This window comes from Anabrus simplex, chromosome 1 (assembly GCF_040414725.1).
Source record: "Anabrus simplex isolate iqAnaSimp1 chromosome 1, ASM4041472v1, whole genome shotgun sequence".
Taxonomy (NCBI): Eukaryota; Metazoa; Arthropoda; class Insecta; order Orthoptera; family Tettigoniidae; genus Anabrus; species Anabrus simplex.
Window position 1 is genome coordinate 1089601478 of NC_090265.1, and position 27042 is coordinate 1089628519.

At 37.4% G+C, this 27042-nt stretch overlaps 1 protein-coding gene across 1 annotated transcript in view; it reads left to right on the forward strand.

The window, feature by feature from the left end:
- Positions 1 to 5166: 5166 nt before the first annotated feature.
- Positions 5167 to 27042, forward strand: part of LOC136876382 (uncharacterized) — a 28599-nt gene continuing 6723 nt past the window's right edge. The window contains exons 1-3 of the mRNA XM_067150287.2: positions 5167 to 5320; positions 19342 to 19474; positions 23316 to 23471. Of these exons, the coding sequence (XP_067006388.1) occupies positions 5250 to 5320; positions 19342 to 19474; positions 23316 to 23471 (360 nt within the window). The 5' untranslated portion in view covers positions 5167 to 5249. The remainder of the gene's footprint in view (positions 5321 to 19341; positions 19475 to 23315; positions 23472 to 27042) is intronic.

Here is a 27042-nt window from a genome sequence, read left to right on the forward strand (position 1 = left end):
CACGCGTCTTAATTTATCTCATCACTCCTGTCACGAATGGCTCCTAATAATATTTTTATTTATTTATAGAATGTGGCAAACTCCGTGAAGAACTGCCTATTTCTAGTATCTCTGTCCGATTCCTGAGCATGTGCAAACATATCATCTGGATGTTTATCAAGGATATGGTAAATAGAAGTGAAATGCCACCAGATATGCTATCATTTAATAACCCATCCAGACATTCCATGATTACGGCCGAGAATGCGAAAAATTCAATGACAAACTTAATTAACCTTGGAGATGTGAAATAGCTTATCGCACCTCAGATCTCAGAGATAGGCGTAACTTCGTAATTAGTAAAAAATAATATTCACAATATATAGAATAACAAACATTGCAACTAGCGGTTGGTTAGAATGTTACTTTATTTTCCTGAAGCGGTTACAAGAATACCAGTTACAGGAAAAGTAAATACGGTATATAATATTTACAAGTATCGTTTTAGACAATATGCGAAACAAGTATCGTCGGAAGCTATCTCGAACAACATTGCTCACATACTGAAAAGAAGGAACATTACCACCCTGTTCTGCCCTCCAAGGAAGATGCTGAATGAGAAATTTCAGATCTCCACCACTGATCAACCTGGAGTTTACTATAATCCGTGTCATCAGTGTGACCGAGTCTATATTGATCAAACCAGCAGGCCAGTAAAAGCTAGGCTTACGCAACATCCAAGTCGAGAAACCTCTGTCAGGATTACCAGTGCACCCAATCTCCACAGGACACATCAACTTCGCTGGCACCGAGTTTCTTAAACTAGAAAGCAGCTACTGATTAAAGCTCGTGACAGAAGCAATATTAGTTCATTGCAATCCATTCAACATGTACAAAGATGACGCATATCAATTGACGGACATCCGGGGTCCCATTTTAACACCCTCGAAGCGGAACCACTCAAGACAGCGCACTATTCCAATACCGTCTCGTAATATTGCAAATGTCAGACAGCGCTAGTGATCACTAGGACCCGGAGTTTTACGTGCGAAATATGGATATAAAAATGTGGTATAAGTGAAATATATAATTAAATATGCAATATTCATAAAATATGTAATAAAGTATGTGATATTTCTAAAATATGTAATAAATATGCAATATTCATAAAATATGTAAAATTCATAAGATAGGCCTATGTAATAGTTTTAATGCATTAGGCTTTTAGAAGCCTTTCTCGTGGACAGTCGAGATTTTCTTCTGATGACGCAGAGCACAGTTCTCTGCGAAACGTGAAGAATTTCACCTTACTTTCTTGACACGGCATAAGCCCAAAAGGCAACCTTAATGCACTATCTTTAAAAATGTGTTCATATATTCCTTTTATTATGACCTAAGTTTACAATATGAGAAAGTAAAATTGTTTTAAATACCTCCATTTTTTAACAAAGTCATCTTTGTTGCTTTAGATACGTAATTTATATAGTCTACTGCTATCTAACAGTTTTAAATAATACAATTAAAGGCATAATGGAAATCTAATATTTAAAAATAATGTTTTGCACTGGAAATTGCGGAGTATATTGCACAGTGTATTGTTGTAGCTAGTTTCCTGTCACCCTCATTCGATAAAATTAAACAAATGTATGTTAATAAATAAAAAAAATTTAGTAGTATCTGTCTTTAAACCCCTATTAAGAAACGCAAATAGTACGGTAAGTATTTTACCGTGATGCGCATTGTGTCACAAAGTATTTCTCCTTGTTATGCATTGTGATTTTTAAGCGCGAACCGTCGACATTCTTTTATAGGCTGAGAGGGACCGTCCAACATCGCAGGAAGTCACTGGCGCATATTTAAATAAAAGCTAGTTGGGCGAAATATCTTCCAGGTCCTCTTTCTGTTGACCACGAATGATCTTGCAAACAGATAGAGAGCTTGAATGACTTAAATTTTGTTTCTCGAATGCATGGGGTTTATTAGAAACTCCGACCAATGAAAGGCACCTAGCCATCCCAGATTATGTGGAAAGATTGACTCATTTGGACCTACCAAATTTCACAGAAAAGGGGTTAGAGAACCCAATTTCAAGGAAATTTAAAGGTAATTTGGCAATTGACATGAAATTGGCGGGTTATTTTACTATAGTCTGAAAATTAAACAATCTGTCACTTAAAAAATACCTATGTATGTACAAAAGTGTTATAGTCTTAGCACAATATGTAAAAATATGCAATGTTACTAATAACATGAAAAAATAATATGACAAAGAAAACACAGGTTTAACAATACCAGAAGAATAGTTCGCAGACAGTTTTCATTTTCATTTGTGTACGAGTGTAGGAATGGAATATGTAAACATATATGAATCCGGCCTCTAGTGATAACCATACTGATATTACGGGACCAGGGATAAGTCAACGACTAGCAACAATTGGCCATCATTCCTTGTCTGAAAACACGCGTAGAAAGCCGCGAAACGACTTACAATCTTAAAACTTGCCTCTAGGTAAGATTTAATTTTCATTATGCTGCTATGTACCAAAAGACTACATATGAATTTTATTGTCACGGAAGTATTCGTAATAATAATAATAATAATAATAATAATAATAATAATAATAATAATAATAATAATAATAATAATAATTCAAGAAACTAAAGTAATACATACGTTATTGAAAAAACAGCCAGTATCTACGAGTACCAACTGAACCGTAGCACAGAAGTAGTTGCTCACTGTGTGGTAGCCGATAACCCAGCACTATGCGCAAGTACCTCAGGGCCACGAAGATTGCCACTTAAAGTAGGCGATGGATGGCGTCTGAGATTAAGCAGGCATACTTGGGAAATCTGGAGTGGTGTAGTTGCCCGTTGCTTTCCTCACTGAGCCAGACGTTGCTTGCGGGAATGTGCGAGTAACAACTAAACTCACAACGCATCAAGACTTGTCCTTCACTTGTGGCTACCGGTCACTGATATCGCATATAATCTCAGAGTGAAAGTTTGTGACGTCATTACGCAATGTTTTCTATACAAGTTAAGTTTGCAATGGCGACATTTATGTAATGTTTGTTATAACGTTTGTTTTCGACCCATCACTGCTTACTACTTTCCCTTTTGTGCACATACATTTATAAGTAGCAAGATACCCGTGCCACATATATTTATAAGTAGCAAGATACCCGTGCTTTGCTACGGGTTTAAACCGAAGTTGTTCTTCAAAGTTATATTTTGTAGACCCCTCTGTCGGTGAAGGCTGTAGAATATACCCTCGGTACGTCAGATGGTTTCGAGTAAATGAATATTTTGGTTTTCGGATCTGATCCTCAGCAAAACCCTGTACAACCGATTTTTTAATTTCCTTGTTTATTAATATCTAGGGCATAGAAGTGACCATCATGTGAAATTTCGACTTCTTATGCAGAACGGTTTCAGAGGAATGAATATTTTTCATTTTTGAGCTAACCTCAGTTTAACACATTATGTGTGAAATATTCAAACGAACAGACTATCAGCCGACGTATGAAGAAGTTCTGGGAAGAAAAGGAAAATGCTGTACCGTAGTCTTAGGTTCTAACTGGTCTAATTGGCCAAATTATTCAATAAAAATATGGTAAGAATGGTTAACGGTCATTCAGCTAGAGTAGTTATTTGTCTAGTTTTCTAATTGCACTTCCCATTAAAAACACGACCATCACAACCAGCACGACCATTTAAGAGACACTACATAAATGATTTCGATTGTTTCGAAGTAAATCAACCAGCACGGTTCGCCATTCCAAGCAAAGTGACGTAAGTTTGTATCCCGAATGTGAAACAACCCAGCATTCTTTCTGAATTTCCTTGAACTTATAATGTGCAGTCTATGTCCCTAAAAAACGTTCTCCAAATGTATTTTGAATGGCCAAGGCGGCTAAATCACAGTACAGATTCTTGGGAAGGACCAATCTTTTGAAAACCTCAAGTAGGAATTTTCCTATGGTTCCTCGTGCTCCGATGAAAAGTCCTAAAACCCTCATACAGGAGACGTATGGTTCTTTGAAGTAGCTGATTGTTGGTTCATAGATGGCTCGCTTCTGCACGTCTACCTCTGCTGGCCGACTGGAGTCGACCTCACACCTAATGGTGGGGTCCAGAATATATGCAAAGTGATTTTCTTGGTCAATTACGATTATATCTTTCTCCGAATGTTTCACCGTCAGCAACACATGGCAACTCTCCATGTACCTAGTAATCTTTCTTGGAGAATGCTGCTGCAGTTCCAGATCTTATACTGTTGTGTCTAACATTCGTAAGCAAGTACCCCCCGTGGGCACGAACCATAAACATGAGGTAGGGTTTCGGGCTCACTGAAGTGTCTGTAGTCGACTCGATCCCGACTATGTCCTGGGAGGGCCCGTACAGAACCACGTTTTCAGCCCGTTTATCCACTCTGATCCGGAGAGTCCATTTTGGGTGTCGATCCATCGGTTAGCCGGTGTGTATTCCTGATAGAAAATAGCTCCTTTGCCATGAGTTCTTAATGTACACCACTTGCTCTAAATTACTATTTTTTTCCTTAGAATTACCCTTAACTTTCTTTGCAACAATATCAGAATTAATCCAATCCTACATGGGTCTGAAAATGATTGTTTTGACAATCGAAACATATTACTTATAAATGTTTCTTATCGTATTGTAAGATTAAAGTGCAGTTAGTCCGATATGCATCTTCACTTTCTGGTGTTTATCATGTTTGCGTTATTTATTTAATCACTCACATCATTTTATATCATTCATTTTTGTTCCAGTGTTTTGAACAATCGCAATTATATGTTTTATATCTTTATAAACTATCTACATGAACCATCAGCGATGCGTGGGCAGGCACGTTATCATGATGAATGTTGCAAGGATTATTTCTTAACGTTTTATTGAAATGATCACTCACCATATTCATATGAAAATGTAATTTGTGTTGGCTCACTGGGAAGACCAATTTATTGAATCATATTTGCCCAAGGAGTTTCTTTTCAAGGGTTGGTATATTCGGTAATTACTTCAAAATATCTACAGCACCTGGCAGTACAGAAGGCTACACTCGTATTCAAACAATGAGATTAGCACGTGAAGTACTTGAGATTAATTTCATCTTGAAGTGAGTGATAAACATCTAAGTGGCGCCGATGGTCAGTGCTATGGTTCATCTGATAACTCAAAGTGTATAAGAAGGGAAGGATACCCTCATTAACTGTCACATAGTGCCCGATAGAGTGAAGTTTGTAATCATGAAGTCCTTCGTACTGGTAGCAGTGCTACTGGCAGTTTGCCACTATGTGCCGACGTCAGCATATTCCAGGTAATGAAGACTCATCAATAAAATGTGCAAGCTTTCGATAAACAAATTAATTTAATGTACAGTATGTTATTTTCAGAAAGACTATGATATTTTAAACAAGATGCCATGTGCGGTACTATATCTACCCTGGTGTCTTGCGCATGTCTTCCAGGTCTCTCACGGAATCTTAACTTAAACACAAAGTTAATAAGAGGCCTGTTCAAAAACGAATAACGGAATTTTGGAAATGACTCGTTAAGAAAATCACCCGCAGTCTAATTAGCTTTATATCCTTCGAATTAATGCTCTCATATGTATTAAAACAACGCACTGAACGCATTTCTACTCAAGGAAGAAGTACTGGTATGCAATATGGGGATCACGTGCAGTTCCACGAGCGATATCTTCCCTGAAATGGTCGTCTATTCGTCGTGAATTTCTGCTACGGAATATAAGAAAGTCTGCAGGAATTAGGTCTGGGGATCATGGTAGACAGAGAAGCAAAGTTTGTACTTGTGTTCGTTATAAATTCATGAGCTATCAGCGATGCGTGAGCAGGTACGTTATTATGATGAATCTTTCAAGGATTATTTCTCCGGAAGTCTGGTCTTTTTTTCCTGTAATTTTCTGCTAAACGTCTCAAGAGTTCGAGATAATACGAGCGGTTCACTGTTTGACCCTTAGGTAGGAATTCATGGTGCACAATGCCGCTGATGCCAAAGATACCACCAACAACACTTCCACGTTCGACCTGATTTTCTTCGGTCCTAGCGAATCTCCATAAACATCTCTCATCAACAGCTAAGATTTCGTAAAAACTTTCCTCAGTTCGAAGCAGAAACTTTGTTTGTAATGTTCGGACGTCTCAGCAATGGTCAGTTACTTATAAAGGATATATAATACAGATCCCCTTGCCGGAAACCACTAGCAATAATAATAATGATAATTTATTATTATCATTATTATTATTGCTATTATTATTAATAACAAATGCATCGCAATTGGAAAATATTCCCGGTAACAAGCTAGTAATGATTACTGACAGTAGTGTGATAATAAAGTCAAAACATAATAACCCAACAACAACAAAAAAAAGTTACTACAACAACAAGGTTACAAGAAACCATTGCATGGAAAGAAAATATTACAAGAATTACTAATAGTTTAACATTCTAAATCCAGCATCATCATATAAAATTTCACACACACCTTAAGTATTTCCAGTGCTTAACACTACGGCTTATCGATGGCCTAGACTGAATACCTCGTATCTCAAAACGTTCTTCCTATCCATTATTTCCCTTAATACTGGTCACGCCTTCCAGCCACATTTGGGTATGCAGTCCATCAGAACAATGTTCGTTGGGTTTATTTTCCTATGCTGCTGCGTAAAGTAAAATGAACCTTATAAAAGTTATACCCTAGGAGTTAGTAAATAAGTCACGCAGACATACTTTCCTATAGTACGGTACGGTAAGGTTCATTTTCCTTCACACGTCGGCATAGGAATAAAGAACTCAACGAACATTGTTCTGATGGACTGCATATTCATGCGTGGCTGGGAGGCGTAACCAGTCTTAAGGGAAATAATGGATAGGAAGAACTTTGTGAGATACGAGGTTTTCATTCTAGGCCATCGTTATAATACTACAGCTTATACTACGGCTTATAATACTACTAATATAAAATTTCACACACACCTTATTTCCAGTGCTTAACACTACGGCTTATAATACTACTAATATAAAATTTCACACACACCTTAAGTATTTCCCGTGCTTAACACTACGGCTTATAATACTAGAGCTTATACCACGGCTTATAATACTACTAATATAAAATTTCACACCCACCTTAAGTATTTCCAGTGCTTAACACTGCGGCTTATATTACTAGAGCTTATACTACAGCTTATAATACTACTAATATAAAATTTCACACACATCTTTAGTATTTCCAGTGCTTAACACTACGGCTTATAATACTAGAGCTTATACTACGGCTTATAATACTACTAATATAAAATTTCACACACTCCTTAAGTATTTCCAGTGCTTAACACTACGGCTTATAATACTAGAGCTTATACTACGGCTTATAATACAACTAATATAAAATTTCACACACACCTTAAGTATTTCCAGTGCTTAACACTACGGCTTATAATACTACATCTTGAGCTTACTACTAGCTTAACATTACAACACCATAATAGGTCTAAATATAAATTCACATGAACCCTAAGTATTTCCAAATTTTACACTATGACTTAAAATAGCTTGAGCAGTCCAATTACCAACTGTTATCTGCGTATTGAAAATACAGCACGTTCGTATACAAATTCACACATACCGAAATAATCCAGATGCCGTTATATTACAATTTACAGTGGGTTGAGCGTTGCATTGAAATATAACACCATCACGTAGAAATTTACACACAATTTAAAGAAGCTGGAGTATCTTTCATTTTGGGGAAAAGGCCCTAAGGCATCTTCAGGTAATGTATTCCAATAGTCAATTCCCCGCTTTACAAACGAATATTTAACATAGTTAGTTTTCTGCGATTACTTTTTACTTCATGCGGTTGATCTGTCCTGCTTATGTAACGGGGCTTTTCTAGTCGACTGTTCAACTCCCCCAAGCTGGCTTATTCGTGTAGGCATTATACATGACACATAACCGTGTTCTTTTCTATACCCGTTTAACGCCACAACATTGCTCAGAGAGAAACAAGAAATCTTCAGGTCGTTCGAGTTTCCTATGGGAGGTTGGTATAATTCACGCAAGTTCCATTCTAACTCAAGGGATATGACTCAAAAGAGAATTGATCTAATTTACAAATCTATGATATGACAGCTCTTGATTTATTAGAAGTTCTTATATTTATTTAAGATTTATGAATCAAAGTAAACAACAAACAACAATTGACCATAAAATTAATGGACACATCTGTTCATTAAACTAATGACTCTTGGTCAAGGTTAAATTCGTGTTTCGGTCAAAGACATGCAGACGATCTCGTTTGGAAGGATCTTTATCAATGTTAAAATTAGTTTTCGTTATAAAAAATCTGAATGATATAAGATTTAAATATGATCAAATCATTGAACTTTAAAACATATTATGGTAATTAATTGGTGTTAACTATTAAATTACAAGTGAAATGTTCGAATGTACGAATCTCAAATAAAAATACATATTTGGGCTTGGGACGAATGTATCGCATTTCTTCAAATATCTCAACATAATTCCTCCGCAAGTTGTATTTGACGTAAAATGAAATATTTTGAAATAATCTCTTTTGAGATACCGTATCAAAATTAAGGCACTCATGAATAAATTATCTGTCAAACTTATTAAATTTGAGTGAAAAATAGACTTGGAATCACAAATAACAATGACATTTCAAATAACAACGAAGATAAACACACAAATTACATACATAATCCAAGTCAGTAACATCCAGGAGTTCCCCACCTACTAAATACCTACTAATATTCATACAACGCATAGCAATACAATGATGGACCAATTTTCCAAATATGTTCTCGTTCTAGAAGTCCTTGATTCGATTTATGGTGTAAATTCTGCTGGAATAAAATTTCTAAGATCTACTCAAAAGGTAGTCTACTCTAGCTACTGATACAACATTTTACACAACATTATTCCTCAATAAGTAAATATTATTGGTCGAAATTCACATCAACACGTTCAAATATATTCATGAAGACGGGTCACTAATACCTAATTTATTCGCACACACCTATTAATTCCACATTCACTCACGAACACGCATCTATACTTCCATTTCATCACTTTGACGACACTATTCAATATTACATTCTCAATTCATCATTTCAACATCATACCTCATTTAAATCATTGTGCGCTGAATAAAACCATATCAATAATTAACGCATCGTCATGAACATAATCATCACTCCTTCCAACGACCAATACGAACGTGCCATGAAATTATGAACTATCGTCACTCCTAGTTTAAGACTACAATCAATAGTCATGTTATTCACACCTAGTACCTGACTTCGATTACCATCTCAAGATTAACTAATTCGTCAGTCATTCTTCCTCAAGTGTTTTCATTAAAGAATTAAAATCACTTATTTCAGGCTAAAAGAAATAAATTGCAACGAGGAATAATGTTATACATATTACTGGATTAAATCGCAATGTTATTACCTATTTTTACGAATCCATGCGGTCTGTGTTATTATCCATCCGTGTTCGTCAATCGTCATCGTTCACATTTTCCCTTACCTTGGTGTTGAACTCTCATCTTAGCATTCATGGTTACAATTATAATTCTTGTACACGGTCCTTTCATATGAAACTTACAGAAACACTTTTATTTATTTGACACTTCAACATTTCACTCCTATATCGTGCCACATACACCTGCATTTTAAGTCTGAGTTACGAATATTGGCCGTGACAAATTATCAATAAAATCAGCTTATATTACCAGATTTGCTTAATATACAAATAACCTCAACAGTAACATTATTGTCTAAGATTGTCAGTTATATTTCCTTCAGTTGACTTATTTTGGAAAGAATTCTCCTTATACTGTACTAGCAAGATACTAGTGCTTCCCTACAGTTTTAAACTGAAAGTTATTATTCAAAGTTAGTCCACTGTCAGCTGAACCTGTAAAATAAGCCCTCAGTTCGTACGTCAAACGGTTTGGGGGAAATTATTATTTATTTTCTGATCTAACACTCATTTGAACCATTTGAACCCTTTAACACTTCCCATTAAGTGGATTTTCAGAACACAAATTATGCGTGTTCCTTTACTTTTACAGGGGATTCCATATACAAATTTTCACGTCTGTAACGTTACGTTTTTGTGATACATTGTAGATATACTATTTTAAAAATTCATCCCCTTTGTCACTCCTTTTTAGCCTCCTCTTAAGTAGATTTTCCAAAAAATACGTGTTTATGTTTAAGGAAGATTAAGAATACCAATTTTCAGGACTGCACCGTCTTCAGTTTTTGAGATATTAGTGTCCTCATAAAAGGTATTCAACCTCTTTATTACCCTTCCCCACCCCTTGAAAGGATTTTCCGAAAACAAAAAAATGTGTTTCCTTATTTTAAAGGAGATTCCAAATACCAATTTTCACGTCTTTAAACTGTTAAGTTTTTAGATATACATACACTCATTTTAAAAATCCACCTCCCTTTTCACCCCCTAAGCGACGGAATATCGACAAATCCTCCCTCAGTGAGCACCTACATTGTAATATAAATGTATCCTCAAAATTTCACTTCTTTATTTCCCGTAGTTTCGGCTCGGCGATGATTAATCAGTCAGTCAGTCAGTCAGTCAGTCAGTCAGTCAGTCAGTCAGTCAGTCAGTCAGTCAGTCAGTCAGTCAGTCAGTCAGTCAGTCAGTCAGTCAGTCAGTCAGTCGGTCGGTCGGTCAGTCAGTCAGTCAGTCAGTCATTCATTCAGTCAGTCAGTCAGTCAGTCAGTCAGTCAGTCAGTCAGTCAGTCAGTCAGTCAGTCAGTCAGTCAGTCAGTCAGTCAGGACATGTTTTTTATATATATAGATGTTTCTATGATTGGCTTGCAGGCTTCTCTGAAATTATTTTATAGTATATTTTTTGCCAATTACTGACACTGACATGAAACAAGAACAATATCACTAATAATTATAATAATAAACGCACGAATAAGTATTCTAATTTCTAATCTACACATAACCGTTCATTCGGTATATGTTACTACGCCTGTCTTCTTCAATCAGCTGTTCGTATCCTTGTCCGCCATCTTGGGAATCTGGTATGGTGAAAGGTTATATGTCCTTCTAGTTCCCAGTGTCTATCATCCAAGCTTTCCTATCGTACTTGTCACACTGCTTCTAGGACTGAAATTGTTAAGCACGAATCTTGCAGCCTTTCGCTCTACCATATCACGCTCCTTAATGGGTACTGTTTGGTATGGATCCCTTACGGGTGCTCCATATTCCAGGACTGGCCTAATGAGTGATACATAGCCTTGCGCCTTCGCCTGGGAACTGCTGCCCATTTACCTGGTATTTTCAAAGTCGGTTTTTTTTTGAACAGGCCACATAATAGGCCAGTTATGTTATGTAAAGGATAGTTGATATTCTTATCGTTGAGTATGCCAATATATAGAGGAGAGTCGTATAATATGGAATACCATTTACTTTTGCCAGTATAACTTCTTACCGAAATCAGTTATGAAATATAAATAAATATGGTTTGAAAATTCAAATAATTAGCCAAGATTCTCTATATTTTTAAAATGTAAATTGTTAATGTCTTCACGTCAAAATTATTTCTTTCAAAAAGTTGCACTTGGTGGGTAATACGGAATAGTCGGCTAATATGGAATAGTAGGGTAAATAAATGTAAATTAAAATACAGCTTCAATAAATTATTTCAGTTACATTTAAGGAACGTTCTTACAGGTGAACGTACAGAAATTTTTAAAATCGAAATAATAAAACTGGTAATTAACTTAAATAATAATCTGTATACACTTATTCAGAGTTTTCTTTTTGCAGTCACTTGTTCATTCAGTGACAAATGTCACAGATGCAGAAACTGAGATCTATAGGTAATTAAATGTTATAATATACCAGGATTAATGCAATTAACTTTAATTAATTTCAAACGTCATTTTACTTTGAAACTATAACAGTATTCCATATATCCCGACACACCATGTTTGAATTAAAGGATTCGTCATGCCATAAACTTTGCACAACAAGGAAGCTACACTGGTGTAGCAATATAAGCAACTCTTGTACAATATGTAAGATTGGATTTCCCAGGACTAAACTCAGTTTTGTTAATTAATAAAATCTTTAAAAGAATTACCTGCAAAAGCTTTTCAAATATGAAAAACAAATATTCTTGCTCCACGCAATAACCTCACTCACGAGCATGTCGAAACTGAATACAAAGCATCATGAGAACATTTACCGTAATTCGACGAGTTTCCACGTGAGAGCAGTACCTTACACGCAAGATATTGTGGTATTCCTTATTGCTCGACTATTCCATATTACTCGATTCCCCTCTACTATTATACACTTCAATAAGAAATGAAAGTGTTGATTAATTCAATTCCGAAATGTAGCAATAATAGACAGATGTCCCAAGAGTGACAATTTTGCTTACTTAATGCTTATAAATACTGAGAAATTTACTGAATAGGTTGGTTGAGGAAGGAACTTAGTCAGTTTTAGGCCATCTTTGATTTTACATTTCAATACCGTATATTAAACTGAGTAAGGCGGACCTTGTTGTGGTGGAAGGATCCATGCCCACCCGTTCCTTGTATAGAAAACATGAGCAAGCTTCACTCCATACTGAGGAAGAAAGAACTAAGTTCACAAATAACTCCGATGCTCTTGTTGACTGATGCATTGATGTGGAGTTATTAACGCGCTAAGAAATAGTGTTCATTGGTTTGTTAGACTTGTTCAAAACGGTTCCTAAGTTCAGTGATATCGACCTGTAACTAGAACACATTTGTACTTCGTGTAGTATTTTATTACAAATTATCCTCTTTAAACAGACTAATAACGGACATACATTAAACTATTATGGTTCAGAAATAAAGGGAGTAAATTATTGCTTAATAATGGCTAGTGAGTGGAAAGATGTATAAAATCCACCTTTTTAAAATGCTACTTCTGAAATGTATTCCACAAGTGAAGAAAAATAGCCTACTTCTTTTCTTCACCAACCGATTCAATTTAATTGAGATCCCAGTACACGCATTTCCTTCATAGTTCGAAATATTGCTCACAGAGAAGTTCATGACAGTATATATTAATCGTTGAAGTTTAGAATCATGTCGCAGATTTAGTGGGAGCCTACGACCTTCTTAAATCCACATTGAGGGAAAGGCACGAGACAAATGCGTGGTTGGCTGATGTCGAAGTACAATGTCGTTGTATGAACATATCTATCAAGGATCCTGTGGTCATAATGAGGAAACTTAGAGCAAGTAGAGGTCGTAGCGTATTAGATGCTAAAAGAATGACTTTGACCAATTACAAATAAACTGACCAAAAAATCTCCATTGCCATATTTAAAGGTTAAGGCATGTGGGATCGTTCTTGAAATATTAAGACCCTCATTTCGCACCAAAAAATGTAAAATACATGCTTTTTTCATGTGATAAAAAGTAAATAAAAGAAGGAAGGAAGGAAGGAAGGAAGGAAGGAAGGAAGAAAGAAAGGAAGGTAGCAAGGAAGGAAGCAAACACTTCACAAAAGTAAAGTCTGTAATTGTCTCAACTTAGAACTGAACAGGCATAATTATTGTCGACAATTAAGAGAATATTCTAAATACTCGTTTTCCTTCGGTTTGACTTAAAAAATAAAACATTTGAAAAAATAATCGTTCATTTGAGTGAAATTGAACCCATACCCTTTGGAGTAAACTGGATGTAGTGTAATATCTTGAATAGGCATCTCCTATTACAGATTTTAGTGATTCTTAACATCCGAATCATCGCCACGACACGCAACCTCTAATAGTTTACATAGAATCCAAATATCAGGAACGCGAACGTGACACATTTGCATTAGCCGGGATCATAATGGCAACCAGATATGGACACTCAGGAAGATTTGTTGCTGAATGACCAGGTAAATGAGCAGAAGTTCCCGGCCAAGGCGCAAGGCTATATATCATTCATTAGGCCAATCCTGGAATATGGAGCACCCGTATGGGATCCATATCAAACAGGACCCATTATGGAACTTAAGATGGTACAGCGAAAGGCTGCAAGATTTGTGCTTAACGATTTCAATCCTAGAAGTAGTGTGACAAGTACGATAGAAAAGCTTGGATGGTAGACACTGGGAACTAGAAGGAAAAGTAACCTTTCACCATATCAGATTCCCAAGATGGCGGACAAGGATACGAACAGCTGATTGAAGAAGACAGACGTAGTAACATATACTCAAGGAACGGTTATGTGTAGATTAGAAATTAGAATAGCTTCTGTGCGTTTATTATTATAATTACTTGTTCTTGTCTCATATGCCTTCGACAATCATGTGTTCCTTGGCGTGGTGCCATTGCAAGCTAATAATATGGGGTCAGTACTATACCCTGCGTACCTCAAGGCAAAGAACAAATGTAAAGGAGAAGGAATTGACAACAACGGTTTCGTATATAACTTTCCACTTGAGTACAGAATTATCCTCTCAGGTAGTTCTATACAAGAAAATTGCCAGGAATGAATTTGCTTTACGTGGTGCTGACGATGGGCTAGGAAAGGGCTAGGAGTGTTATAGTGAGTGTGAAAAGGAAGCACATTAAGCGAAAAAATCTTAAAGTCGTAACGCGTGAGAGAACATAATGTTCCCAGGTTGCTCGTGGGGCAAAGTACTACATTCAGCAAATCATATCCTTATTTATATAAAATTCCAAATAAATTAAAGCCTTTTAAATGGGGCCCGATTATTTGTATGAAAATGTTTGACAACAGTTTATTCAGACCTTGTTTTATGTTTTCTCCTTTAACCTGGTTTAACTATCGCACTGAATTCCCATTAGGACTTCTATCAATTAGAATACATCAGGGAGTGGTAGGTAAAACTGCCCATTCAATTTACCCAGGGGTACAATGTAAAGATTCACAGTTATTAGAGGTGCGTGCTGACGAACTAAAAAATTCCGCCCAGCTTGACGGTGGATATTGGCTGTCTGCAGCAATATAATTGTCAACGAGGGAATAAACATTTCATCTAACCTTACATACGTAGGTTTGATAGCCATTAGGCCCCCGACCGACCATGATTATCAGCGTAACTACTGTATAACTCTAAATATTATTCAAAGCCCCAACTTAAAGGGAACCTAATCAAGTAATGTTAAATTCAGTATCAGAATTAACGGGAAGCAATTCAGACTCCGGAAGTTCCGCGTTTCAACCAACTCGAGAATTCCGATTTATTTATAGGCATAAATTGTGTTGTTAATTATGATGTAAATAGAATTTCTGTCGTTTCATAAGAAACTCTTATATTTCTGACCGGTACTGTTGGCATTACAAATTCTACATTGCCGGCAAGTTGATGACTTGATGACACCTACAGTGAAACTACTTCCTTAGTCAAAAAATGAATTCTGAGAGTCAGTTCTCAGAAATGAAGTTATGTTTCAGTCATGCATGTGGTCTGATGCTGGCATCCAATTGTTTGTTCAACTGTATTGCCTACCGAACTCTCGATACATCTCACAAACAAACAAATTGCATGGCCCAAACAGCAAACCGATCAAGGAAATTAGCCTGCCAAGGCAACTGTTACCCAGGCGTATTGTTCAGGTATACCTAGCGCACATTCATATGCACGGAAAAAATAATACCCCCCCCCCCCCCCACGAACTTATACTTCCTTCCTGAAATGTCGCCAGTTCTATACGAGGTGTGGAAACAATGTCTCCAGTAATCATAGGTGGTCATAAAGGCAATCAAGTCAATTAATATGACGGGGAAACCAATGGGGGAGGAAAGTGAGTAAATGTAGTTTGGGAGTTTGCGTGATCGCCCTGCTTGCTAGCAGTTCGAGTTTTACTTTCGTAAATGAGTTTACGTGCATGAAAGCACTGTTGTATTCGTGCTAAAATGTTACTTTTTTCCAGATCTTGAGTTTCCATGACCACCAGGCAACGAAAACGTGATATTTGCGGCGTAAATGTGATTTAAGACTTCATGGGGGCTCCTATCGAGGCGTTTTTTGACTCTTTTGATTGTTGATAATTGTTAGTTAGAGGGTTGCTTCCTAATCATTATAATTGTTCTGATGCATTCATGATAGCCTGTTATAATTGGACGACATTATTCCCGTATCCTGAATACAAAATAAATAACCACTACAAGGATGATGAATAGTCATCCTACAATGAATGAATGTATTAACGTAAATAAATAAATGATTACCTGATTAAAGCCACTATGTTTATTTAATGAAGCCGAGCTTTCAGCCAAATTGCATTGGCCTTCATCAGGGCAAGTTAAATTATGCTTCCGACAGTGAGCAAAGAAATTCAAAGAAACGTGGAAGTCACGGCTGTACTATCCACGGCCTACCCCACTAATAGGTCTCAAGGATCTTCGTGCTGTAATTCACCGCCCTCTGTCGACGGTTTCGTGAACGCGTCCCGCTGTTCCATGGTGGTGTTATGCATGTATTTCTGAAGTACAGGTCTCCACGTGTTTGATAACTTGAAGCCGTGTTCCCTGCTGATGTTATTTGGGCTCATTAAATAAATCTATATATATAAAATAAGAGTTCTGTCTGTACATTGCTCAGAATTCGAAAGGAATGGTATTTCTGTATCGGGCATGTCCACAGTAACAAGGAAATGCACTTTTTACTTTTCCGTAATGTCTGTCTGTCTGGCTGGCTGTCTGTCTGTCTGTCTGTCTGTCTGTCTGTCTGTCTGTCTGTCTGTCTGTCTGTCTGTCTGTCTGTCTGTCTGTCTGTCTGTCTGTCTGTCTGTACACGCATCACTAGAAAACGGCTGAAGGGAATTCAATGAAAATTGGTATATGAAGTCGGGGGATGAGCCACTACAATCTAGGCTATAAATTATTTTGTTCACGCTGAGTGAAATGGTAGTTTAAGTTTATTAAGTTATATAAAATTGAATTTACGACCATCTATGTCTTATATATTTTTACTGTACCGGCTATGATAATATTCGTGAATTTGTGTTTTTGTTGTTAAGTCCATATCAACGCCAAGCCACTAGAAAATGGGTGAACAGAATTTAATGAAAATCAGTATATAGAGTCGGGGAATAAGAAACTACAATACAGTCTAAGCTATAAACAATTTCATTCACCCTGGATTAAATTGTAGTTTAGGGGAAGGCATCAAATATTTTATTTTTAAGTACCTATGTTATTGGTCTTATCGAAAAGTACTACATAAAAAAGTTGGAGGGAATACAATTTCCGATCATTTTGTTTTATTCAGTTTTACCGTACCGATTATGATAAGGGTGGTGTTTCAGAGTCGGAAGAAAACTAAATGTGAAGGCCTACAATACAGAAAGCTCTTAAAATTGATCAACAATAACATTATATTGACCATTGCTTGTTGTGTAGTTCTTTGTCTCTTATGCTGCCACTGAACTCCGATAGATGGGATTACTGCTGCGTTCCGGGTATAGCCGGTCTGAATACTGGCAGGAAATAGCTGGGGAGTTAGAAAACTTGCTTCTTTAGCATGCCATTCCTCTGGTTCATACATTTCGTGATACTGTTGATACGTAACACACTGGTTCATCATAGTATTCCAGCTATTCGATCCCTACTCTGACGTGCTGTTTTAAATGAGCAGTGTGGACATTTAAGGCAAAGTCTCACTTAGTAGTAGTAGTATGACCTGGTCTAGAATTACAATTGAGGCCTATTCCAAATTATAGCAGCACAATTCACTCATTAAAATCCAACCCTGAAAAGAGCTGTTGCTTAAGAAAAGCTTCTTCCTCTTCACTTTTATTAAATTCGACATTCATTTCATTCCAAATTAGCAGTGAAGAGGGGGTTTCTCGTCTGGCTTTAAGGAATAATTTGCTTCCAAGTCAGATAGTTATTTCCCCCGCCAGTGTAGTGAATTGAGATTTTCCGTTTCATCGGGTACTCCTAGGAAACAGATTAGCAAAAGAGCATAGCTTTTTGCATGGGACTCTCCACCATTCGACCCCCCGCCGCCGAAAAAGAAGAAGACTTTTCACGGATCACGGCTGTTTGCGGCTTGATCATTCCAGCTCTGGAACTTTGGACTGTTAGATCAGGAGACTAGTACTGTTCGTTAAAAGTGAAAAAATGTGGGGTTTTTTTGTTTGATCGAGTATTTCATACGAAAGTATTGCTTTTAATCGCGCCATTCCTATCGACGCCATTTTATTGACCTATGTTCATTTCAGTTGGAAAACTACTAAGAAAGTATTTATGAGGATGTAAAAAGGCAAGTGGAGAGTAAGAGTCTGCCATTATAATGAAAACTCCCCAACCTGATTGTGACTGGTGGTAGACAAGCGGCCCTACCGTTACAATGAAAATTTCCTATTCCAGTCTTCATATGTGAAGAGACGTTTGGTGACTTCCCCGTCGCGTTTCTAGGCAACGTTAAGAGCTATGCAATTTAATACAATCTTGCTCACAATGTGTACACTACCTAACCTAGAATTCTGAATGTATGTTCAGTCCATCAGCGAATCCGCTGGTGGGGTCCCCAACAGCTCTGCAATCAGCTGTCATTTATGGCCTAGGCATCAGTGTAGAGGCGTACTAGGGAAATGAGGAGTGAGATAGTTTCCTGTTGCTTTCCTCACCGAGCCAGAGTTGCTATAACATATCAGTCTGCCAAGCCCACTGAAATGCATACACCAACCGACCCTATGAGCAACATTTTCACACCATTCATAGCAGGGACTGGCTGCATAAGGAATGCCATTACTAGCATCGCTCATACCTCAGTCACTTTCATATGGTCAAAGCCAAGGATAAGACAGAGACAGACCTATGAAAGTAACAAAATTGCTCTAGCCTATACCAGAAGGCTTAGTGCACTGTAAACACTAGGTCCTGCCAGCAAAGGCATAGAATTCTGTATACAATGTAGAATTCCGTAGCGAAGCACGGGTACCTTAGCTAGTAATAAATAAATAAATACGTTAATACTATGAGCCACGAAAACCTACGTTCATTGCTTAATGAATGAATGTGCTATTTCGTTAAATAATGCAGGTTTAAGTGGTCCTCTCTCGACACTAGTGGATAAAAAAGGTGACCCCCTTCTTTTCGATGGTTTATAGATGTTTTATTCTCTTGATTTCGTAGACATTTTTCTAATGGGAGCATTTAGAACATCCAAAAGTTTAAAAACATTGAAGCTCTTCAAGCCTCTTCGTACACCTTTATTGATTTAGGGCGCACAAAATGCGAAATTAAAGTAGCTTAATTAAAGTATCCTGATGCATGATATTTTCTCTTACTGTGTTTCCAGAAATCGTTCTGTTCGCATAGATGGTAACATGGATTACTACTTTGACTCCCTTGTGGTGAAACTGAGCCACTTCTTCCAGAATAATGGTCTTGACCCCTTGGCCATTCCCGACATCGGACAAAGTTTCAGTTTCGTAAGTATAATTTAGCAACAAGATTATTCTTCGTAATTGGCTGTATTCTTTTCACCATTCACTACCAAATGCATGGTCTCCATCGCATATGAAATGTATGGAAATTTATCACAAGATATTTCATTCTCTGGCTGACGTGGCCTGTGTCTTTATTAGCTAGTACTAACTTCTTCTAGTCTGTACCACGGCAATTTATTTACACTGCCAGACTTTTCACCTCTACTATGATGTGGCAGTTCCAATGGTATGGCAATACTTCTTTCAATGTGGACCACACCAATTCAATTTACGCTACGAATCGTCTCAGCCGTGCTATTGTGTGGCATTTTCAACGATAACGATAGAACAGAACATTGATAGACTGACAGATATAATTCTACGTTTCTGCCGTAGTTCCATACATCCTATTAGGTGGCATTTTGAATTACAATGATAGAACATTGACAGAATGATAGAACATAACTGTGATAGGAGGATGGAACAGGTGCATCATTCTTATTAAAGATGCCATATCTCAGCATGGGTGTAAAGTCTAACAATATAAATAAATTAACACAATATTGAATAATATCACAATATATATTTAAACCAAATATAATTATGGATGAGAGCCTCCGTGGCTCAGACGGCAGCGCGTCGGCCTCTCACCGCTGGATACCGTGGTTCAAATCCCGGTCACTCCATGTGAGATTTGTGCTGGACAAAGCGGAGGCGGGACAGGTTTTTCTCCGGGTACTCCGGTTTTCTCTGTCATCTTTCATTCCAGCAACACTCTCCATTCTCATTTCATTGCATCTATCATTCATTAATAAATCACTTTGGGAGTGACGACCCCATCGTACTAACAGCCTATATCTGCTTCATTCATTACATCCCTGACCCGGTCAATGACTGGAAAACAGGTTGTAGGTTTTCATAATTATGGATGAATGGGACATACTATATGTAAGATACCCATGATTTGTGCACTATGTAATAAGGCGGGAGAGAAGGATTTGAACCATAGAAAATAGCATGCCAGGATACATTTTATGGATTTCTACGGAGAGAAATTGATTTCGGACGATCAGGTAAGGGATTTGGATGAAAGGCTGCAGAAATAGCAGAATTAAGAAGACATGGATTAAACATCAGCAAGTTTAAGATGGTGGTACACAGGTGAGATGGCAAACCTTAAATCATGCTATATGCCATACAGGTGGTCAGTGTTCCAGAATTATGTATTTAGGTAGAATAGAGTCAAAACATAACCTAACCAAATATGATACGAATAACTGAATCAGCTAGATAACACACTTTTACCACCAAGTAAGACAGATACTGTGCGTTAAGCAAGAACCGCCAAAAACCAAAATGGCACTGGATAAGTCCCATTATATGAACAAACTCACATATAGCCTGGAAATTACCACATAAACGAGAAAGAACAACTCAAAACTTTCAAGCAGCAGTTCGAACGCACCATTATCCGGAAAACCAGGAAAGAAAAATTAAGCAATAAAATAATCGGGGAAGAACTGGAAATCGGAGACACTCTACTATAAAGTATTCAGAGGGCAAGACTGAAGTGGATGGTCAGGGATATATATCTAATAATTTATTTAGTTGTTCCCAGACAGATAATTGATTGTTGTGTAAAGCTTGTTGTATAAAGGGGCCTAACATCTAGATCATCGGCCCAAGAGAGATGATTCCTTTGACTCCCAAGTTCGCGGATTTGATCCCGGTTGAGGTTGTCGGTGAAAAATCTTGACACACAACGTCATTGTTGTTGGCACGTTTCAGTGTTCCCTGGAAATAACAATGCCGTGTGGCCTCCTAAGAGGCCTGGTGCGGGTCCTTCTAGTTGACCCGTATAGGCGACCTGCGCGTTTGTGAGGATGGGGCCCTATCTTTGATGAATTCTAATGATGAAGATGGAACATATACCCAGCCCCCGGGCCATAGGAATTACCCAATGAAAGTTAAAATCATCGATCCGGCCGGGAATCGAACTCGGTACTTCCTCGACCAAAGGTCAGAAAGCTAATCATTTAGCCATGGAGCAGGAGGCACTCGGTGTCACCTGTCAAAATTAACTCTGTCATAGGAACCACCCAGTTAGAATGCTTGCAACTTGGTAGCCGAGGCCATACAATTATTATTACTAACTTGAATTATTGAATTTATTTAACGTCCCTTAAACTTCTACGTACTTTAAGAGACTTCAGAATGTTGGAAGTCTGTCGTGCCGGGGTTTCTTTACGTGCTGGAAGCCAGCGACAAACACCTTCAAATGCCACCAACGGGATCAGAAGGGTTCGAATTTCTTCCTTAAGAACAGAGGGAAAATCACTAGCTTTATACTCTACTGAATTTTAATCAAATTTCAGTTCTGGAAGGTTCATCACCAACCTCCTAATATTATGTAAACACCTGACTGCTTTAGGGTTAACTGGGAACAACTTTCTGAACAAGATCGAAGAATGTTACTCAAGAAAAACTATCCCAATTCAACGTAGTTTAGCTTTTCAATTATTTGTTTATTTTTATTTTTCTTTATTTCTCTACTCTATCTACATCGATTCCTCAAATTTACTACCAATTCTGTTAATTTATTATCTTGGTAATAAACAAATTTAAACTTAGAGAGCAGATCTATGTAACTTCTCCTGAACACGAAAAATAGTTATTCGGTTTTGACACATTATTTACCTTTTAATAATTACCTTTGCATGATGCTTCGAAAAATATTTCAATAATTTAAAGCAGAAAAATTACAAACTAAAATGAACAGAGACTGTTGCAAAAGGTAACAGATCGTAGGCCGATATATTTATATTTTTCTCTATGATTAACGTTTCATTAACACTTACAGAATTTTGGCGATGGGCTAGGTACGTACCTAGGTAGTAATGGCGGTGGCCTCAGTTAAAATGCAGCCCCAAAATTTTCCAGATGGAAAACTTGGAACAATGGAATACGATATTCAGAACAGCCAAAGGTCGGTTTCCAATCCATTGTCTATCGACCGTAGATTTAACGCTTCACAAACTGCAAAATGTCTCAATGTCCGAATGTGCTTGTGTTTAATTTCCTAAAAACAAAGGAATTGTATTAAGCACATTCTCCGTATTCAACCCTTCCCCTCAACTCACTGAGCGATTGCGTGAAGCTGACTTTTCCCAGTGTGATGTTACAACAAATGAGCAGGAAAATTCGTCTTAAGATATGGCAGTGTTCTCACAAAGTCTGAACACATTTTCGAATAAACGATGAGCCTTTTCTGTTTTGTTTTACAATTTTCTTTACGTCGCTCCGACACGGATAGGAAAGTGCTAAGAGGGGGAAGGAAGCGAACGTGACATTAATTAAGATACAGCCCCAGGATTCACTTGGTGTGAAAGTGGGAAACCACGGAAAATCATCTTCAGGACTGTCGAAATGTGGGATATGATCTCTTCTCCTACTTCGTGCAGAAAGTACTTATTCAGTTCTTCTTATGCGTAGGGATATATGCACATTTTCCTAAGTAATTATTTTCTCTTCATAGACACAGTACGCTATTAAACCGATTTCTGTCTCAGGTTTTAGAATACGACTTCATGAGCCTAGTGGTTTCTCCTTCTAGCAGGATGGGAAGCTCTGATTCTCAGAGATTATCCGTATGTTTGGAAATTTTACCATACGATGAGAATGTATTCAATTTTTTTCTCATTACCGAGCTCGATAGCTGCAGTCGCTTTAAGTGCGGCCAGTATCCAGTATTTGGGGGATAGTGGACTGGATGTCAGTACTGACCTCAACGATATATAAGGCATGATATATCTCTGAAGTTAACAAACAAATCCACTTGTTACAGAAAGACCTGATTGGTGTGACTTGGCATGGAGAACTGATGCTGAAAGAGGTGTCCCTCAGTGGGCTCTCTATGCTACATCGCAGTGGTCATGCTACTCTCGGCTATGGTCAGAAGCTGCTGGACATACAGGTCGAGCTCGGCTTCGATGACTGCAAGGTAAGTTGATATGAACATTTTTCCTACCAAGTGAAAGTCGACGAGAAACTTTCAGCAATTTTTGTCAACAACTCCTCGACTCTCCTTCGTCTCACTGATATGACAATATGGTGTGTAGTTACCGTAGAATGCAGATAGTGTTTAATTCAAGAATATTAGAGAAATGCTCCTTAAATTCTGTTACAGCTATCAAACAACTCAGTTAACTTAGTTTTAGTGCCCTCAAACACTCGCAACTTTAGAAACACTGTCATAGTACCTCAGTAAAGAACTTGTTCAGTCTTTACCTCCCGTGTTTCTTCTCTGACCAACGTTGGTCAATTCTACAACATTTCTGAACCAAATTTTCTTGGGTGAAGAAATCTTCCAAAATTAGTGTTACGTCTCTTATTCTTCCTTTTGCATTTGGGAATAACAACCTCCACATTAGCACACGTCAAATATACAATTAGATTAACCTAGAAAAGCGCTTCAAGAAATAAGGTAACAATAGCTCTCAAGGAGAAAATTTACTTTACTGGCAGATATAAGGATACGCAGGTTTATGGCACTGGTACGCATTACTATCCAACATAGTCAGCATTCATGTCCACGAATTTGTTCCAACGATAGATCATAGCATCGATACCAGCGTGGAAGATCTCTGTATCCAGTCCCCTATCAGTGCTCTATTCTGGTGCATCCTTATACTTGCCAGTTAAATAATGTATCTGCTTGCAATTTATTTTCACTTTTTTAAATCTGTCTAACAGTTCTATTATTCTTTGTGTTACTTATTCGCCTTAATTAATTAATATAATTCATTTATGTAATTGGTACATCACCTTTTCATCTTATAAAAGATTGAAAAACGAACATCACAAATTACTTCTTCCTTTCTTTCTTAATCTGTTTACTCTCCAGGGTTGGTTTTTCCCTCGGACTCAGTGAGGGATCCCACCTCTACCGCCTCAAGGGCTGTGTCCTGGAGCGTGAGACTTTGGGTCAGGGAGATACAACCAGTACTTCGCACAGGCGGCCTACCTGCTATGCTGAACAGGGGCCTTGTGGGGGATGGGAAGATTGGAAGGGATAAAGAAGGAAGAGGGAAGGAAGCGGAGGTGGCCTAGAGGAGAAGTGGGAAACCACGGAAAACCACTTCGAGGATGGCTGAAGTGGGAATCGAACCCACCTCTACTCGGTTGACCTCCCGAGTCTGAGTGTACCCCATTCCAGCCTTCGTACCAGCCGGTAATCGAACCCGGGCCTCCGGGGTGGCGGCTAATCACTCTAGCCACTACACCATAGAGACGGACCACAAATTACATCCATAAATGTACTGTAATATTAATCAAATAATTATGGCCTACTGTTGGGTGCTAATTGTAATACACAACTAACTATTGCTCCACTGTTGGGTGACAATTATAATATAAACAACGAAAAGTATGAATAAATAAAATAATTATTCGTCACACATTTGGGCGTTAATTTTAAAATTAAAAATATACATTGATCAAAATATTAATTGTACCATAACAGAATGAATGATGGATACAGTATTTTTGCATCCATCTCTTGGAACAGGCCAGAGTAAAGTGTAGCTTCCACCGAAGTCCCAGTCTCATCCATGGCTGTGAAAATATGGAAGTTGCTGGGGTATGGGTAGTGCTGAGTAATGACATTCAGAGCAAGACTAGCGCATCTGAGTGTTATGAAAGGTGCTGCTCATAGGGTCAGTCGTCCTGCAATAGTACTTTCTGACCCAGTGAAGAAAGCAATAGCAAACTACCTCACTCCTCATCTTGCCTAGTACGCCTCATTTTGATGCTGCCATTGGTTTTGGGGGTTTCCATATAACCGCATAACCTTTGGTGGTGCAATTTGAGGATCCAACCAGCCTCTGGGCTGATGACCTAACAGACAATAGAATGTAATTATCACTTGTGACTTCCAATGAATTTTTTAATAAATAAATAAATGACGATACTGATATTAATAATAATAATAATAATAATAATAATAATAATAATAATAATAATAATAATAATAATAATAATAATAAATTTTAATTTGCCGAAAATGCAAGTAAATATGCGTCAGAGGTCGCCATAGGATCCTTCACTTTAGAAAAAAATAACAATAATAACCATAATAATAATAATAATAATAATAATAATAATAATAATAATAATAAATGGTAGAACATAAAAGATTCCACTCAGATCGCTTTCAAAGAGCTGCAAAACTCGTACTCTATTGATTGGGCCCTACCTAACCTCTGAAAGCGAATAAACAGGTATAAATTGCACCTAGGTTCTCCAATAACTTCTCCATCAATTGAAAATAAACTTTCTATATTCTGAACTAACCATAATCTGTACATTACAACTTCAACAGCACACAATAAATATAAGCTAGCAACACACTCAATAAATATTTACAATTGCTGGAAGACTCCCTAAGTACATTCAATAATCCTAGAATTAAAAGCAGCGAGAAAATGACGGCGAGGACTGCACTCCATTTGTGGTGAGCCCGATGACCAATAGTTACAATGCATATACAGTATTGCCCTTCACTGTTTCTGTGTATGTATCCACAAAAGCTATCGGCTCTCGCCATCACAACGTAGTATGCCACTTTGATACTGTACCTCTTTAAGCACAGATACTAGCATTTGTTAAGTATTTAGAAACACTTTTGCCTTGAAAGCGGTCCATAGATCATCGAATGTTACCTTGAGATATAGCAGACCAAGTACATGTACTAGATCAGTACCTTAGTACAAAAGTTGTGTACGTATTAACAAGCAAACAACACGGCTCCATTCATCCATAACCAAACGTATGCTCGTTAATGTCCAGAGTAAAAAGACATAGTAGACAATATTCACAGTAAACTCCTCTATAAATTGTTCCCGAGTGATAGCAATGTTCGCTGGGTCGCGTTCTCATAAAGTATATTCAGACATCCTCATCCCCACTTCGTTTCGAAATACCCAAGCTCATACCGGCCTATCTGTCCAATCATGAGAGAGATATATATCCCGTGCCATGGTAAAACGTTACTATTTCCCTACCACGCCCGAAGTTTGACTTGTGGATATCCATACCTCAGACTTGGACTCTCCGAATGACTCACTGAAGTTTCCCTGGATGTTTCTCCGAACCTGGAAATAGCTGAGTGTTTCCCAACTGCCCATACAAAGCAAATTACTAATATCTAACATGGGACCTTCCAGCTTCAAATATTCTTACCTTAATACACCAATAACATAATAATAATAATAATAATAATAATAATAATAATAATAATAATAATAATAATAATAATAATAATAATAATAATAATAATAATAATAATAATAATAATAATAATAATAATAAATCCAGGTAGATGCATACGCAGAGTACAGTAATTAATTTCACATAGCCTACAGAGACTCATCCATTACTACGACAAGCTATCTCCTATCTTAACCGACGCACTGCTTCATCGATTGTGTACTTTCGTAATTTACGGCTTTTTCTTTAACAATAGAAATGTTTCATGGCTATAATAATTTCTTTAAAACATACTTCTTTTTATA